The 18,197-nt window shown below is 40.3% G+C and overlaps 2 protein-coding genes across 11 annotated transcripts in view; one reads left to right on the forward strand and one right to left on the reverse strand.

Moving 5' to 3' along the window:
• Med12l (mediator complex subunit 12L) overlaps positions 1 to 18,197 on the forward strand; it is a 341,599-nt gene that overhangs the window by 106,029 nt on the left and 217,373 nt on the right. The window lies entirely within an intron of this gene.
• Positions 2,202 to 14,442, reverse strand: Gpr171 (G protein-coupled receptor 171). 2 transcript variants are annotated; one of them, XM_052732043.1, is made up of 3 exons: positions 13,406 to 14,442; positions 8,167 to 13,053; positions 2,202 to 4,282 (listed from the first exon to the last, which is right to left on the reverse strand). In XM_052732043.1, the coding sequence occupies exon 3, from the start codon at positions 4,228 to 4,230 to the stop codon at positions 3,271 to 3,273; it is 960 nt and encodes a 319-aa protein (XP_052588003.1). In that variant the 5' UTR covers positions 4,231 to 4,282; positions 8,167 to 13,053; positions 13,406 to 14,442; the 3' UTR covers positions 2,202 to 3,270. The 2 variants fall into 2 exon arrangements, with proteins under 2 accessions (XP_052588003.1, XP_052588002.1); XM_052732042.1 differs by having other exon boundaries at positions 8,167 to 14,442.

Here is an 18,197-nt window from a genome sequence, read left to right on the forward strand (position 1 = left end):
GTGCTGGAAGTAGTTGAGAGTTACATGCGCTGCTCTGGCCTGTATAAGCAGCATTTGCATGTCTGTATGCTCTGTGCTTCTGAGATCTGAGCAGGTACCAAAATCAGCTTCTTTGTTGTGCTCACATGACCTTGTCTACCTCCTTCGAGGAAAGTGCTGCTTGATGATGTCCCTTGACAGTTGTTGTAGGTTCTAATTGTAATTTTTATTAATTTTTACATGTGCTTATGCAGGCATGTAAGGTGTATGTGTTTGTGTGCAAGTGTGTGCACCTGTGCACACATTCACGGGGGCCAGAGCAATGCGTCCTACTCTACCATTTTCTGCCTGTCCCTTTGACACAGGTTTCTTACTGTAGCTAGAACAAGGCTGGTGGCCAGTGAGATCTCCAGGGATCTTCCTGTCTCTGCTCCCTACAATGCTGGGGTACAGGAGTGAATAGCAATTCCTGGCTTTTTATAATGGATTCTGGGATCTAAACTTAGCACCTCATGGTTGCACAGGAAGCGAGCGTCCTTACCTGCTAAACCACCTTTGGATCTAGTTTTCAGTTAGTTTTTGTTCTAGTTCCTTTCTGTTGCAGTGATAAACATCACCACCAAAAGCAACTTGGAGAAGGAAGGGTCTGTTTCATCTTACAGATTACAATCTTATCATGAAGGAGGAAGTCGGGGCAGGAATTCAAGCTAGGAACTGAAGAAGAGGCCATGGAGGAATCCTTGCTACTGGCTTGTTTCTTCTGGTTTGCTCAGCCAGCTTTCATATACCATTTTAGGACCACCTGCCCAGGGTGGCACTGCTCGGAGTAGGTTTGCCCTTTCCACATTAATCATTCATCAAGAAAATGCCTATAGACTTGCCTACAGCCAATCTGATGGAAGCGTTGTCTCTCTTTCCTCTTCTAAAATGAATCCACTTTGTGTCAAGTTGACCAAAATACCCTACCAAGCACAGCTTTCCACTACTGACTTATTTAAGGCCCCCCTTTTATAATGACTATAATTGAGAATAAATCAAAGGAAAAAGATAGGCTAATAAAATATTGACCTTATATTGATAATCTTTTTCTTTTCTGATTAGGAGAAATATGACTACGTGTTGTGCATGAGAAGAGAACATAAGACTATGTTTTGGTCTTTTGCTAACTTTGTTATCTTAGAAACTAGAGACCAAGGAAAGAGGATGAAGGGGTACTTGAATAAAGATTCAAAAATAGTTCTGCATATACTTTTTCATGGCTGTTTCGATCTGCTTTTTTACCAGGAAAAAAAAAGTGTTGTTTAGGCAACTGATAAGTACAGGTTTTATTGTGTATGCATTCTACCTCCCTGTAATCTGGCAAGAATTGACAGGGTGTGTTGGAGTTCCTGTCATTGACGTTTTCTAGAAGCTACTGTTAGAAGTTTCTTTTTAAAATATAGAAAAATTGGTGCTTTTTAAATTATTTTCATCAGGCTAAGAATATATTTGTGAACTTATACACAGGACTTTGGAACTAATTCTTCAAGTAAAAAAAAATAACATTGCAATTTAATTTATATTCTTGGTGTCCAGGAGCACATTCATTTTTCCCTCCCTCCCTCCTTACCTCCCTTCCTCTACCTTCCTCTTTCTTACCTCCCTCTTTCTTACCTCCCTCCTTACCTCCCTCCCTCCTTTCTTCCTTCCTTTTTTCCTCCCTCCCTCCCTCCTTCCCCTCTCTCCTTCCTTCCTCTCTAGATTTATTTATTTAATGTGCATATGTGTGAGTGCCTGCATGTATGTATGTGTACCATCAGCATACCTGGTGCCAGAGGAGCGGAAAAGAGGGTTTTGGATCCCTTCTTCTGCCTGTGGAGTTACAAGCAGTTGTGAGCCTCCTATATGGGGTGCTGGGGACTGAACCTGGGCCCTCTGCAAGAGTAGCAAGTACTTTTAACTACTGAACTGTCTCTCTAGCCCATTAGTAACTATTTTATATGGATTTTTGTAATGTTAAGAATATACACAGAAGAGCTTCTTTTAGTAGCACATGTCTATAATTCTAGAACTTGGGAGGTAGAGGAAGGAAGTTCAGGAGTTTAAGATTATTTGCGGCTACATAGTGAGCTCAAGGCTGCAGTGAGCTGTAGGGGATCCTGTCACAAAAATAAATAAGATGATGAAGGAAGAGGAGGAGGAGGAGGAGGAGAAAAAGAAGAGGGAGGGTACTAAACCAAAACACAAATGCAAACTTTGTAATGCTCATGAGTACTTTTCAGATTTTCTTAGTAAGTTTATTTAATGCCATGCCTCACCTGTGTATGTACTGGCAGTGGAGAGTGGAGAGGATCTAGTCAGAGCTGGAGTGACTTGTACTTTGTACTGCAGATTCTTTCTGATTGCTGGGCCTCTATAGATTTGAGAGGTACTGTGGCCTAATATAGGTTATGTTCCTAGCGTGGCCTGGTAGTATGAGTCCATGTCTCTACTTTAAGACTCTTTTGCTGGTCTTACTTTTCTAATACCTTTGATGTGGACTTTTACTTCCAAAACAGTTTCAATAGTTAATATAATTTAACAGCTCCCTTGTGTTGCTAAAAAACATACCCATTTATTTGCAATACCCTTTTAAAGTTAATTAGGGATAGGATCCATTTTATAGGCCAGGATGGCCTGCAATTCACTTTGTAGCCCATGCTAGTCTCAAACTCATAATGACCCTTTTGTCTCAGCCTCCAGGGTGCTGGAATTAACCACAGTGAGCCACAGTTCCTGTCGCTGTAAACTTTTCATAACTAAAATTTGTTATTGTGTTGCAAAAAATCAGATGTTAAAAATAAGAGTACTAAATAGAGCATTTACTAACTTTCAAAGAGGTAGGATAAAAATGAAGATGATGCCGGGTATTTTGATATCTTTATTTTTTGAGGTTGATTAAGACCTTTAAGATCATGTAGCTGGAGGGCTTCCGGCAACTTAGATGCTGATTATTTGGCATATTTTCATCAAGAAGTCATTTGCAGCCATTGAAATGAGCCCCTGAGTCCTTGCCATGGCTCTTCTCACTTTGGTCACCCAGTTGACCCTGGTTCAACATGCTCTGTTAACTTTCCTGTACAAATATTTGGGCTAAAGAATATCAGCAACTGAGTACAGGGTTGGCTTGTATTGAGAAAAGGACTTCTCACAGGAACCAGTCCATGTTTGCTAGCTGTCAGCAGCTTTTATTACTGTTTATCTTCCTTTATCTTTGAAAACTATGAACGGCTTTGTGGTTCCGTAGGGAACTAGCATGCAGACCCCTGTATTTTACACATCATTTTCACATCTTGAGTTTTCTTTCTGAGCCTTAGTCTTTTTAGGCGAGGCAAAAGTCTCAGTGACCTTCAGTCGAAATGCTTTTGAGAGATGATAGTACAGGATTGGATCAAAACACAAATTGGACACAGCCAGGAGCAGTGTGGCCTCTTTGGCTTTGAAGAGGGAGATCCTCGTTGAGCAATCAGATATGACCTCCGTCTGACTGAGGGTGTATGGGATCCTGACAGCGTGGTAAGGAACAAAGCATATGATGTAACTAGTTGTCACCAAGAGAATGTTGGTTAGAGCTGTTTTCACATTTGGATAGTTTGCATTGTCTCTATTTCTATAGAGTTGTCTAATTACAAGGAAGTTGGATATCAAAATGATGGCTGAGAAATTTAAAAATATTGCTACACATATGAAATTTGTTAACAAATGCCAATTTCTTCCAAACTCCTTTTTAAATTCCATGCAACCTACATTTGACTTTTCTTTGATGTCCTTGATGGGAATCACCATGTTCGGCACCATTATTAGAAGAACCATGAACCACACAACAGTTGATATCATTTTTGCAAATCCAGGTTCTTGTATTCGGTATATTTTGCAGCTGTGTATTAACTGAAGACAGCGATCGATGCTGACAAAGGCTAAGAAGATAATAGACAGGTACATATTGATGTAGATGAGGCAGGCTGTTACTTGGCAGTGGAATATCTTTAGCTTCCAGGGTGCCACACCCAAGTCAACAACAATTTTTACTGGTAATGCCAGAGTGAGCAGGAAATCAGCTGTAAGCAGATTAATCAAGTATATGCTCACACACCTGTGATTGGTGGTTTTCTGTATAAAAGCCCACGTTGCAAAACAACTTCCAATGATTCCAATGAGGAAAACCAAGTAAAAAAAATATGTAAATGGTTCCAGATCTCTGTAAACTGGACAGAACAGTGAACTGTTTGTCATCTTCAGGGAGAAGCTTGAGTTCAATAATTAAAAAACAAAATGAACCACGGATCTGTTAGAAAGAGTAGAAGGGAGATGTTAGTAACTAAAATGAGAAAATAATTTTCTTGAAAACATTTGTACTCTAAAATCATGGCCTTCCTAGTTTTTAGGAAGAGTTTCACTGGGCTAGAGGGAACATCCCAGATCGTTCCGTGTTCTCCACTGTCTGATTTCTGTGACTTTCAGGAAATCCCAAGTAAATTTGCTTTTGGGAAGGGATGTTTGTGACCTTGTGGGTTTGTGTTGTATAGCTCTCTGTTACCCGTTGAGGGTGAAATTTCTTTGCAGAGGTGGTGAATGACCAGAGCTTCTGGGAAGTGGAGAGAGGAAGGTGCTGTGGTTTTGTCTGAAAAGATTTCAGTGCGGCTTTCTGCTTTTCTTTTTGTAGGTTTTGTAGCTAATGCTGCAAGAACCTAGGCTGACTGGGGAAAAGGCAACAGCAAATGGTAGAAAGGTTTTCGTGTTGTTATTTTAAAAGCAGGTCCTCTGTTGTGAATCCTGTTAACATATTTTTAGAAATAAAATTTCGTCTCTTTATTTTCAGTGGGAAGAGTTGAAGGGTTAGACTCTGGTTCTGAATTGATGCCTGCTGCCCCCTCCTCATGTCCCAGTTTTGTGATAGTATAGATCCTGAAGGCCAGTGTGCGGCCTCCAGCTCTGTGTGGCTGGTGAACAGTTTAAATGGGGAACATATTAAAGATTTTGTTTAGTTGCCATATTTAACTCTGAATACCTGTGTAATATTTTTTGTTATGCTATTCTTGCTATGTTAATGAAATTACTTTCTTGTGTTTGTTTTTACTTTTTAAAATTCACTTAATAGAAAAACTTGTATTGTTGGAGTTTGACAAGTATTTTTGTCGAATATAATGGCTGTAACTGTTTCTACGGAAGTGTTTTATACTAGTTTTATGAAAGTGCATTTTTAAAAGCTTCTAAAACATGAATCTATACTTATTGGTTACAACATTTTTGTAACCATTACAACCTTCTCCAAAAAAGGGTCAGTTATAGGTATATTGAAATTTGTAGCTTTATTGGACCTGTTGGTACTAATTTATAATCTCAGCACTCATGGGGGAACACTAGTTTAAGCTCATTCTTGGCTAAATGGCAAGGCTAGCCTGGTATACATGAGACCTTGTCTCCATCTGAAACAAAACAAAACAAAAACCCTTTCTAACTTTCACAGGAGAAGAGCACCACAGTTGAGACAATCTGATAATGATAATAAAATCTTGTCATGCTCCTTCCAGGTAGAGAATACTGGCTTGACTTGTGAGTTCAAGTTAAACTCATCTCCCTTTGGTATGGTCGAGTCTAACTCCCATGTTTAGGGCCACACGTGGTACTTTGTGCTATATGTCCTGATGTGGGCAATCCATTTTCATATTAAATAATACGTTTTTTAAGAAGTGAAGTCAAAAATACCACTTTAGTAAAACAAATGGAATTTCCTGAACATCCCAGAAGTCAGACAATGTAAAACCTGGGGTTCTCAGTCTTTAGAGTTTTTTAGGAACAAAAATCATACATAACGTTTCAGGATATTGGAAGTTTACTGACTGACAATAAAAGGGCTCAGCAACCATAAAATTTGTCTTTAAATCAAACAACTTCTAAAGTCTTATTAAACTTTAACATCTCCAAATATTTAATGATACAATATGTGCCTTTAAAATTTATTTATTATTATGCATGTTCATGATGTATGGGCCTGGGCGTGCCTTGGCATGCATGTGGAGGTCAGTGGACAGACAACTTTGTGAAGTCAGTTTTCTCCTTCTACCCTTTCCTGAATTCTGGGATGGAATTTAGGTCTGCGCATGCACCTAATTTACACCTTTACTGGCTGAGCCATCTAATGGCCCTGCTATGTTTTCTTGGAATGGTGTAATGATTGCAAGTAAGTCGATAAGGCAGATGTATATCAGATTTTCTTAAGTGTCACTTAAAGGTTACATGGTCTTCCCTTTTCCCCAGAGGAGTCAGAGCTTTCAGGGTCCACGGGTACTGTCATTCTGTACCAACCTTAATGAAAATTATAAAGAACTTACTATTTGTGTTTGATGACTATCCATTTTTTTAAAATGTTATATGAGTCCTGTTGTGTGGTTGCTATAATCTGAGGTATGCCAACCTTAAATCCATTGCTTGGATAGCTGGCCAATTACAGAGCCAAGATTCCATCTCAATCATGTTTCAGAAGCCACAGTCATGTCCATGATGATTCTAATGTTAATACTGTAAAGGACCAATCCTTACCTGAGGGTTTTGTGGCAGGAATACTCTTAGCCGTTTTCATGTAAAACAGCTTAAGTAAAATTCATAGTTTTAACATTCCTCCCAAGTACTCTAGTAATAAGAGAAGTATAGGTATTCCATGTGTTTTGTAGTGTAATTTTACTGTGTGTGTGTGTTCACCCTCATGTGCATGTATACACATATTTATATGTTTATATATATTTATGTAAAAGCTAACTTCATGTCTTTGATGTAAATTTCTATAAACTGTCAAAGTTATCATGACTCACTTTTTTCTTAATATCCCTGATGGCTGCCTTTGCTTTCAGTGCTGGGCTTGAACTCAAGGCTTTTGCATACCTAGCATGATACCTATCACTGGTCTACACCTCCATCTCTGTTAGCCCAGAGTCTCACTTTAGATTGTTTGAGTGTGCACTCTCTGAATAAGTCCTACCTATCTCTATATGTAAGTGTTTGGTAGAATTTTAGAATCATGGCACTTTAGTGATGGGTGGATTCTTTATTGGTGACTTCTTTTCAGTCCTCAAATAAATTGAGGAGGCTGCAGAGTACTCAAGATTTCTGCAGCTTATTTGGGCTTGATGAAGATCTGTACGTGCTGAACATTCTCTGGACTCTTAGTCTTTCTCCTTCTTCCTCTTTGTGAGCCTTGCCTATAGACCTGTGGGCCGGAAGGAGACTCTTCGTGTCTGAATGTCACTCAGGCTTCTCTGACTTCCTTATAGCCATTTCAGATGTTGCATAGTGACAGTAAATAGTTACTTGTTTCTGTAAGTGCCCTGTGGCTTAAATAATGATATGGCGAGCCCTCATTTTATTGGTAAGGCATATGGTAAAGAGAAGTATTATAATAGTTTGTCTTGATTGGCAGTCTCTCTAATTAGAACTGACCATCTATTCCAGAGTGGGGTAACTTACTTCAAAGAGTCACAATGTAATGCTAGAGAGTCTTGGGTGCTTTGCATTTTCTTTTTAACTGTGTCTAGATTACCATGAAAAAATAGTTTCCCAAAACTTTGCATATGTTGATCAGAGCAAAATTGTACTATAACCATATCCCGTGCTCTCTATCTCAGATCTGAAATCTAAGAGCTTGATAAACACTGTGGCAATGGTATCTGTGCAAATAGACACACTCAGCAGTATTCCAGCAAAATCAAGCAGGGGAACTAAATGTCGTCTTGGTTCTTTCTCATAGATTGCTCATTGCTTAGGGAATAAGACAAAGCAAAACAGAACGAAAACTAGATTTTCCATGGGAGTCATGGTGGATGTGCTTTGAAATTTGCTAATGTAGGTCTGGTAGAGGAAAGTCTGGTTAGGACCTGTTGGGAAGATACACCATGGCTTTCCCTATCAATCTAGTTAGAAAAATGAGTAAATCAAGCCTCTATAATTAGTCTCATTTGAATTTTTTTTTTAAGACAGATGAGACCAAAAGAAGGCAGAAAATGCTGACAGAAGTCCATAGCTCAGGTCTAATTACAGTCCAGTAGAGCCCAATAGTTGTTGCCCTGCTTCCCAGCAGCCTGTGACTTTTAGTTCTTTTCTGCTTCAACACTGAAAATCGTGACTCTGGTTCCCATGGGAAAAAACTGAATTAGCTAATCATTGAAAAGGACATACCTGGCGGTGTCTTCTTTGGCCCGAGCAGGCCTGGGTCCGGCTCTTCAGAGAATCATGGGCTGTTTAGTTGGCCACAGTGATAGCAGTTGCATTTTTCAGGGTTGCCTGCTGAACTAAAAATTTCCTTTCCTTTTTGTGTGGTTTTAAAATGTTACAAACTGACGTAGATGAAACTGTGGTTTGCAAATGGTTTAAGCTGTATGAAAGTCTCCTGGGGAAGTTTTTTTTCTTTTGTAAGAAAACAATTTTATCTATCTTAAGTAACTCAAAATTGTTGGGTACTGTTTTAGAGAAGGTAATTTTCATTTATCCATTATAAATACTTTGCCTGCTTTTTCTTTTGTTAATAGAAGTTCCTCAGACTGTTCTGTTTCATGATAGTTTAAAAACTATCAGTGGTAAAGGCTTGAAAATGATGTTGAGTTTAGGACTTAAGACAGTAAAGTATTTAAGCAGATACTTGTTTAGTATAGTTATGGGCACCAACACTTCAAAGGTACAATTAAATAATATTGTTGCACCTTATATTCTTGCTAAGATAGTTGTTAATTTAAAAAAAAAAAGCCCAATACAGTGGCTGGTAGACTGCAATCCCCGCATTGGGGAGGCCAAGGGAGGGTTAAAGGCATGAATTAGAGGCAGCTGGAGGCAGCCTGGGCTCTATAGTGACTTAAAGACCAGGCTAGGCTATCGAGTGAGACCATCTTAAATGAACAAAATTGAATCTGATGGGTCGTAGTTGACTTTGTTGTTGTTGTTCATACCAGAAAAATATTTTTCTACATTTATTATTTTGTGTGATGCATGTACCCATGTGTCATATAGCATGTTTGTGCAGATATATAAGACTTTAAGGATTCAGTTTTTTCTTTCCACCATGCAGGATTGTACTCAAGTTGTCAGGTATGGTGGCAAGTGCCTTGAGAGCCCTTGAGCCATCTTGCCAGCTCCATTTTAGAAAATTCTTGAAAGAAAAAAATAGCATTATTGGAACAAGAGAGAGATAACTGCTAATCTCCTTTTTTCTTTGGTTTATGTAATTAACTTTTTCTGTGTTTATCTAAATGTTATTGTGCATCTGACTTCAGAGTTTTTCCTTCATGAATGTATCACACATAAAACAGGGAGCTGACTCAGCAGGTTACAGTGCTTGCCATGCATGTCTGACACCCCAAGTTCAATCCCTAGAACCTGTGTAAAGGTAGAAGGAGAGACATACTCCACAACTCATCTGCTGACCGGCACATGTGCACCATGAGACACATGTTTCCACACTCGCGTACACACATTATTTTAATAGTGCATTTAAAAAAGTTAAAGAATGTATTTCATCTATTTTCCAAGTTATGAGGCTAAAACAGTCAGAAAGTATTTTTCAGCTTCACTTAAACAGCTTGATGAATTGAGGCATGCATTTAGCAAGTTATACCTTATGTTGCATAATTAACTATTCCCCTGCAATGAGAACATGTTAACTCGTGTCTGAATGGAGCCCAGCTCTAGAGGTAATAGCATGTCTGGTCTGAATGGGAAGTTTTGCCTCATTAGTGATTAGCCTGTTTTTCTTTCATGAGACTAGACTCCCGACCCTTTTTCTTTCTGAGTTGCTGGAGATCAAAGCCAAGGCCTTGAGCATAGGAAGTTAGAGCAAGTCTAGCTTTTATGAAAGTGACCATGAGCTTCTGGCCCTAAACATACATAATTTGATAAATACATTTATTGTGATAAACATAAATTTTCTTGTGCTAAATATGCTGATGCACAGTTAATTTGTAAGTGCCAAGCTGTGGCCTCTGTAGGAGAGACATTTGCAGGAAAGAAAGTTGAGGTATTCCATCAGAGCTTTCATTCCCTGGGCATAAGTGTAAGGTGAAGAGAATTTAGAGGTGGATTTGGTTGCAAATTGGGTAGTGAGTAGTTTTAATGAGATATGAAGAAAAATTGGGATAAACTATTTCTGGTGAAGTTCTTCTTTATTTTGGGTAGGTGTTTTATCTGTTTACTTCTGCTTTAGTTTAGGTTTAGATGACCAAAAAGTACAAGCAACTAACTGTTGTTAAAATTCGAAGACTACTGTTTATGTTTGGGTTGCCAAATGTGAGCAAGCTAACGTGCCTTGGTTCTTTGTCCTTGCACCTCATTCCAGGAGCAGCATGAACATATCTGTTTGGTTTTTGTGTTTATGAGATAGGATCACCCACATAAACCCAGGGTGGCCTCAGACTCACAGGAATCCCCCTGCCTGAGCCTCTCCACTGCTAAGATTACAAGTATATGTCACCATTGCCTGGCAGGAACTCATTTTGTTATAGTGAAACCAGATTTTATTTTTCATTTTTTGTTTTGTTTTGAGACATGGTCTCATTACATAGACAGGCTGGCTTGAATCTCCAGATGCTTTTACCTCTGCTCTCTGAGTTTGGGATTACCAGTCCATCTGCATTCTCATTTTGAGAATAAATTCTGACTATCTGAGTTGTTGGAGAATATTCTTTCCTCTCTTGCCCTCAGTAACTTTTCAATTTTGAATATTTCATACACAGGTACTATATCTATATCATTTCAGTCCCTCTTTCTCCCTGCTCAGACTCCTCCTGTGTCCCACAGTCATCTCAAATGCACGACTTCTTCTTTTAATAACTATTTTATACCCACGTGTATATGTAAATATAGCCTGCTGAATCCATTTGGTGTTGCTTGTAACTGTATATATTTAGGGCTGATTGCTTCAGATTAGATAATTCATCGGGAGGTTTATCCCTTGAGAACACCGATTCTTCCTCCTGAAGCAGTCATTAATGGCCTGTATTTCTGCATCTGGTGATGGGGCCTTGTGATACTTCCTCCATCCATATTGGGGTGTCACCTGGTGGTATCATTGTGACTATAGCTTCCTTGTGATATACTGAAGACACTGTCTCCCAGAAAATGTCCTGGTCATTTGGTGCTTATAATCTTTCCAGCTCCTCTTCTGACATGGTCCCTAAGCCTTAGGTTAGGGGTTGTACGTAGATATATCAATTGGGACTGCACACCCCACAGTCTGCTAACTCTTCGCATTTTGGCAGACCGGCGATTTCTCTAGTAAGGTCTCCATCTGCTGCAAGAAGAAGCTTCTTTGATGAGGGGTGAGAATGGCACTTACCTCTGGGCAGAAGGGTAAGTATTTATAATGCAGTTAGGAATTACACTGGTTTGTGAAAAGTAGCGGTAGTAGGTTCTCTAGAGTCCATGGCCTCACCACCTAGGCACAACTGGCTAGGTTTATAGTACCAGGCATGATTTCTCTTATTGAGTTAGCCTTAAATCCCTTTAGAAAGCTTTGTTCAAACATCTCTAAGATCTAAGTGCCACTGTTTCACCCTTGGGGATATCTTGCCTTGCTGGCCAAGCTGTAGTTTGTAGGTATCACAGCCGAGGAGGACTGTTGATTGCTCGTATCCCTTGGCAGCTTGCACAGCAACTTAACATGCTTGAGAATCCAGGGAGGCTTCCGGGTCAGTGCCAGCTCAGCTGGAGGCAGCTCCTGTTTCTTAAGTGTGTGGTGTCTTCAGCAGAAGGGTCTGAAGTTCAAGTTCTGGGAGACAACCAAGGGCGAAAGCAATACCTGTATTGTTTTGGGTATTTCTGTCCCCCTAACAAATGGTTAGACGGCAGGTTCCACTTGCCTGGTGCTGCAGTTTTTGTTAGATAGTCTACGGCTCTTGGGGAAGCCATTATCACCCCAAGTGCTGTAACTTCATTCAAACTGTATGAGTGTTTATGTATATATACATGCACGTTGATGTATAGTATATATTGGACATAAAATAATGTTTGCCTGTGACTTTAAGAAAACATTCTTAGTGTTACCTATCACTCCCGCTTCCTTCCCTCTCTCTGTTTTGTTTATGTACCCCCACATCCCTTCCCCTTTCAGTTTTCCCCTTCATAGCCCCTGTGTTCTGCTCTTCTCCCTTCTAGAACTCTAGCTATTGTTTCTAATGCACGAGTTTCCTTTCAGTTGCCTGAAGCTCCTTCCTGTCTCATCAAGGCTAAATATTTTTCATATTATATTCTGTTAATGTTCCAGGAAAATGCATGTCATCACTAACCAACTCACTGTTTCAGAAACCCAAGTGGGAAGAAATGAGGTAAAGGTATTTTCCCCTTATCTTGGTCATGGCAACACTTTTATTTAAGAAATGATATTTTAGTTGTTTTCATGTATATTTTAGATGTATAAAATGCTAATTTTCCCCACAGATTGATTTGTGTTCTCTTCTGCTATCTATAGCATCATTTAAAAAATTATTCAACACAATTACCAGATAATAGTATTTTTAAATTAAAAATTTTGATAAATGTATATGTGAGTCCTCTGTATCATTTCTGTCCTTTTGCTAACTCCTGTTATGTCCTTCTTCCCTTTCAAAGTCACAGCCTCTTATTTTTAAATTATTTTTACACATGTATACATACGTATATACAACCTACTGAGTCTGGCCTTGCCTGTGTGTACACGTGTCCAGGTCTAATCACTTGGAATTGGACAATTTATGTGGGAGCATGTCCCTGGACAAAAGTGATTCTCTCTCTCAGTGGCCATTGAACCTGTAGGTCTTCATCTTGGGGTGGGACCTTGTGGATTTCCCTTATCCACACTTGCATGTCAGCTGGTGCTGTTAATTACGTTGGTCTTATTTAAACAACTATACTGTTTAGAGTTCCGAGGTGTCTGCCTCCTGTCATATCTAGGGGGCACTATTTAGCAGCAGACACCCTGGTCCTGAGGCTCCTATAGTCCTTCCAAGGTGTTCATTGAGATGTCTGAGGTGTGGCTGGGCATGCCACAGACACTTATCCTTTGCATTTTCACCAGCTGTGGATCTGTGTAGTAGCCTCTGTCTGTTGAAAGAAAAAGAAAGTAACCAAATAGCTTCTTTGACAGTGAGCTAAGAACTATATTTGTCTTTGGGTTTAGGGATAAGTATTTAGAATGCAGTTAGAAATTTCATTAGTGTAGGGAAGTGATAGTAGGTTTTCTATTAGGCTGTATGACCTCTCCAGCCATGGGCAGTTGTTGGCTAGGTTTACAATAGCAGCATAAATTCCTTCCTTATTAAGAGGGTCTTAAGTTTAGACAGCTGTTGTTTTTCTCTAAGATAAAAATATCAGTAGTGCACTGTTATGGATATCTTGCTGGTCCAGTCATTATTGTGGTTTGTGAGCTTTACAGCTCGGAAGGACTGTGGATCACCTCCTCTGACGATATGAGAGCCAGCCTTTGGGAAGGAGGCTTCCAGAAGGTCAGTTCTAGCCGATCCTTCCAAGTTCTGTATCCCAAGTATGTGGTGGCTTCAGCAACAGGGTCTTATCTTCAGCTTTTAAATTTGCCTTTTAGGGTTCTCTACAACAGATATAAAACAGAGATAGTCCAAAAGGTCAAGGGGAAACGATGAGAGTCACAAGCACAGGCCCAGTTGGTAACCTTAACTCAGGAAGAATGAATTTTCTATTCAGATAACAACCTGCTATTTCAGAGAAACCCTGGGCCAAAGAGATGGTTCTAAAGGGGCAACGTTTGCACAGTTGTGGGGAACCAGGACACTGGAAAAACTGCCCTCAGTGGGGTTCTAAGAAATGGGGCTTTGCCTGTGTTCAGGAATAAAAATCACTAGAGCAGTATTGCCCTAGTCTGTAAAGGAACTGCGAACTGTTGCCTCCTCATGTCTGGAGCAGCCTGATGGGAAATAAGCATCTAAGCAGTAGTCTGACTGTAAGAGAAACCTGAGTAAATGCTAATGACAGCGAACCTAATTATGCTGTCGTTACGTGTTCTGTCTATACGTTTTCTTGCTGCTTGGATCTTTTGTAGCATGATTACATTTTCTGGTTTTGTTTTACTGATTTTTATTTCTATTTTGAAAAAATCTTTTGGGACAAAACTACCATCTAAAATTCTTTCTCATCTTCAAGCATTTTTTTTTCTTCAACTTTCTTCACCAGAAATGTATTTTATACCAACAGTTGTGTGGGTATCTCAAAGACATACCTGGAGCCCTCAGACCTGTCCTTCACTATCATTATCTCTTAATTTGGCACACAGGGGCTGGTGGCAGACTTAACCTGTGGGAACCGATTAAAATTTCAGTTACGCCGGGCGGTGGTGGCGCACGCCTTTAATCCCAGCACTCGGGAGGCAGAGCCAGGCGGATCTCTGTGAGTTCGAGGCCACCCTGGGCTACCAAGTGAGTTCCAGGAAAGGCGCAAAGCTACACAGAGAAACCCTGTCTCGAAAAACAAAAAAAAAAAACAAAAAAAAAAAACAAAAAAAAAAAAAAAAAAAAAAATTTCAGTTACACTCCAGCCGGGCGGTGGTGGCGCACGCCTTTAATCCCAGCACTCGGGAGGCAGAGGCAGGCGGATCTCTGTGAGTTCGAGGCCAGCCTGGTCTACAGTGCGAGATCCAGGAAAGGCGCAAAGCTACACAGAGAAACCCTGTCTCGAAAAACAAAAAAAAAAAAAAAAAAAAAAAAAAAAATTTCAGTTACACTCTGAAGTTAAAGGATTTGGGGCTAATTTGATACTTTTAATTTAGGTGACCACTCACTTATAAGCCAGGTTGGTATCATATAGACGGTGTCCAAAGACAATCACATGTAAACAGTACATATACACATAGCCACAGAAGAAGAAAGATTAAAACACCCGAAGAGTTTGTAGTTCCTACCTAGATCTGTCAGTTTTTTGTTTTTTTAAGTGTGAGTGGTGAGTGTGCATCTCTATGCAGAATCCAGACAATAGCTTCCAGTGTTTTCTATCACTTTCAACTTCATTCTTTTATTTCTTTTAGGCATGGTCTCTCCCCAAACCCAGAGCAGAGGCTGGCCTTGAAATCCTGATCACCCTGGCTTCTTCACTTTCTGAGTGTTTAGATTACAATGTGTACTGTGTGTTGGCTTAGCAAGTTGGTTGTTTTTTTTTTTTTAATGGTTCTTTTGCAGGGCTGTACTTTTGTAAAATTGTAATCCACATGCCATTGGACTCTAGCAGCCAATAGCTGACCCGAGGGAAATAGTGACTTTTCATTGATGATTACACAGTCACACGGTCGTAGTAACAAACAGATGCCCACATATATGCTCACCTAAAAGAAAACCCATGCCTTTTTTGGGGGGGGAGTGGGGAAGGTGTGATAATCTGTTTGTAATTTGCATAGTATCTCTTTAATCTTATTTTTGAAATTATAATTACATTTTCCCCTTCCCTCAAAACCCCATATACCAATGCTTCTCAATCTGTGGGTAGTGACCCTTTGAGGGTCGCATGGCCCTTTCACAGGGGTTGCATATCAGCTATCTGAATATCAGATATTTACATTATGATTCATAAAAATAGCAAAATTACAGTTGTGAAGTAGCAACAAAAATAATGTTATGGTTGGGAGTCAGCACAACATGAGGAACTGTATTAAAGGGCCGCAACATTAGGAAGGTTGAGAATCACTACCACATACCTTTCCCTGATCTTCAAATTCGTGGTGTCTTTTGTCACTAATTTTTTTTTTTTCAGAGACAGGGTTTCTCTGTGTAGTTTTGTTGCCTGCCCTGGATCTTGCTCTGTAGACCAGGCTGGCCTCGAACTCAGAGAGATCCTCCTGGCTCTGCCTCCCAAGTGCTGGGATTAAAGATGTGCGCCAATGCTGCCTGGCCTTGTCATTAATTGTTATTGCATGCTGATATGTATTTGTATATACATAGATAGTGCTAAATAGAACCTGCTCAGTCCCTACAAATGCTATCTGTGTGTATGTTTTCAAGGCTGATCTTTTGGCACTGGACAACTATGTTAGATGTTTTTGTAACAAGTTTACTAGTTGACATACCCTAGTGGCCAAAGCTGTGGGTGTGGCTCGAGGTGGGGGCTGACATAGGCATTCATTGTAAAACCAGGATTAGATTTGAACCGGTTTTTGTCTGCTTCCGTGGTGTGAGCCTTGATTCATTGGAGTGCTTGCACATCTGGAGTTTACATCTTTTTAGCATCCCCTTCCAGAAGGTTTCTTGAGGATGAACCTTAGGTTTGCTTTCCTTGGGTCAGTTTGGATCTTGTTTTGTCCCCATTTGTGACTGCTGGATTCAGACTAGCTACTTAATTGCCTAATGCTAATCCACCTCTACTAGCTATATGACTCACAACATAAAAAGTGGCTTTCTCAAAAAAAAAAAATGTTTTCTTCTGTTGCTAGGAAGAGAGGGTGGAGGCTGAGGAGATAACCAGTAGATGAATGCTACTGGGAACATTTTATGGAACATCTTCTTGGTTCACATCCCTCAGTGGACCCTGTGTGATTTTGGTATATTTCATTATGAATGCTCTGTGATCTGGTTTTTGATTCCTGCTCCAGATATTCCTTTCAAAAAAACACTTTAAGACATGTTGGCATAGGTACTTGAATTAAGCACAGAAATGGGAACTTTATTCTGGTAAAGAAAGCAGGGAGATTTTAATGAATGGAGACTTTAGTTCTTCTGGGCTGTTTTTGAACACCCTTTACTAGATTTCTGTATTCCAGATGTTGCAGGATGGCTACTGACATATCATGTTCTAGCCACAGATGTGTCTTCATTTGCTTTACACAATGGAGTATTACTCAGCCATTTAAAAATTGCCATCATGAAATTTGCAGGTAAATGGAAGAACGAGAAAAAAAAATCATCCTGAGTGAGGTATCCCTGACTCAGAAAGACAAAAATGCTGTGTATTTGCTTATATGTGACTATTAGCTGTTAAGTCGATGATAACCAAGCTACAATCCATAGAACCACAGAAGGTATGTGTAGAGTAAGGGATGAGAGGGGGCAGATAGATCTTGTCAAGAAAGGGAAATAGAAGGGGGGATCCAGTGGGGATGAGTGGGAGAGGGGGTTGTGGGAGGGAATATGGGGAGAGACAGCTAAAAAGCTAAAATTAAGGGGCATTTGAGGGGTAGTATGGAAACAGTAGAAACTGTCTAAAATATATACATATGTGAGGGCATTCTAAACAAAATTGCCAAATAATGGGGGAGACAGGGTCCCCACTGGCCATCTCTTGTCACCAAATGAAGCTTCTAGTACCAGGATTAGGTAACATGTAATTGAGTGGTTGGCCAAAGGCCCCACGGCAATCCCAAAACAACCCAGGCTGTTGCCAAGACTGTGGATTGCTCTCTATAAACTGACAGCAAGGCCTCATTGCTGAAGACAACACCCACACAGCTCACTGAACATGGAGAAATGGAGCTGGTGCCTACATGGAGCCTTCACCCCTATGTTCCAGTGTCTTTGGTATAGAAAGGTACTCTGCGTGCTCTCAGAAGAGGAATGTTAACACCAACCCTGCCACAAACTTTTTTTCAACGGTACACTGGTGTGCTTACTGCCTGCAAGACAGGCCAGTGCAGTGGCGGCCCAAAGCTTGTCAGAGTGGCCAACCAGTAATTGATCTGACTTAAGGCCCCGCAATGTAAAAGTCCCATGATTTCACAGTTCCTATAAAAATGAGGGAGCAGTTGGCGAGAGCTGAAAGACTAGACTCTTGGTGAGGCACAAGCTCTCAGCTCACCATCCTCTTTCTCTTTCCTGTCTTCTGGCACTGCTCATGTGGCCGTTTGAGCATCTGTGGGCACTCTGTTGTAGCTTCATCTACAGAAGCACCTGTGTGGTGTCCCCTGTGGCCTCTTTAGCTACAGTGGTGTCGGAAGCGTGCTTAGGTTAATCCCTGTTGCCAGTGCTCTGCCCCTTTGCCCAGTTGTTTCCCTGCACTTAATAATAGTTCTGGCACGCAGTGATTGCACCTCTGCTGTGGTTTCTGATCTCATCTGCCTGACACGTTGTTTCCTAAAACATCTCGCTTTCCTGTTAGTCGTCTGCTGTGGCATAGTAGTTACAAAGGCATTGCTTGGTCCTACAGGGGAAAGTGACTTTCTGAGGACCATGTTCACTATGTTGTAGGGAGAAGAGGATGGGGGTTGGAGAGATAACCCACATGACCCAAGCCTTACTTAG

The sequence above is a fragment of the Peromyscus californicus genome, unplaced genomic scaffold (genome assembly GCF_007827085.1).
Source record: "Peromyscus californicus insignis strain IS unplaced genomic scaffold, ASM782708v3 Scaffold_9__1_contigs__length_137607984, whole genome shotgun sequence".
NCBI lineage: Eukaryota > Metazoa > Chordata > Mammalia > Rodentia > Cricetidae > Peromyscus > Peromyscus californicus.

Coding starts and splice junctions, on each gene's coding strand:
- Gpr171 (XM_052732043.1), bottom strand. CDS start 4,230: ATGACAAACAGTTCACTGTTCTGTCCAGTTTACAGAGATCTGGAACCA.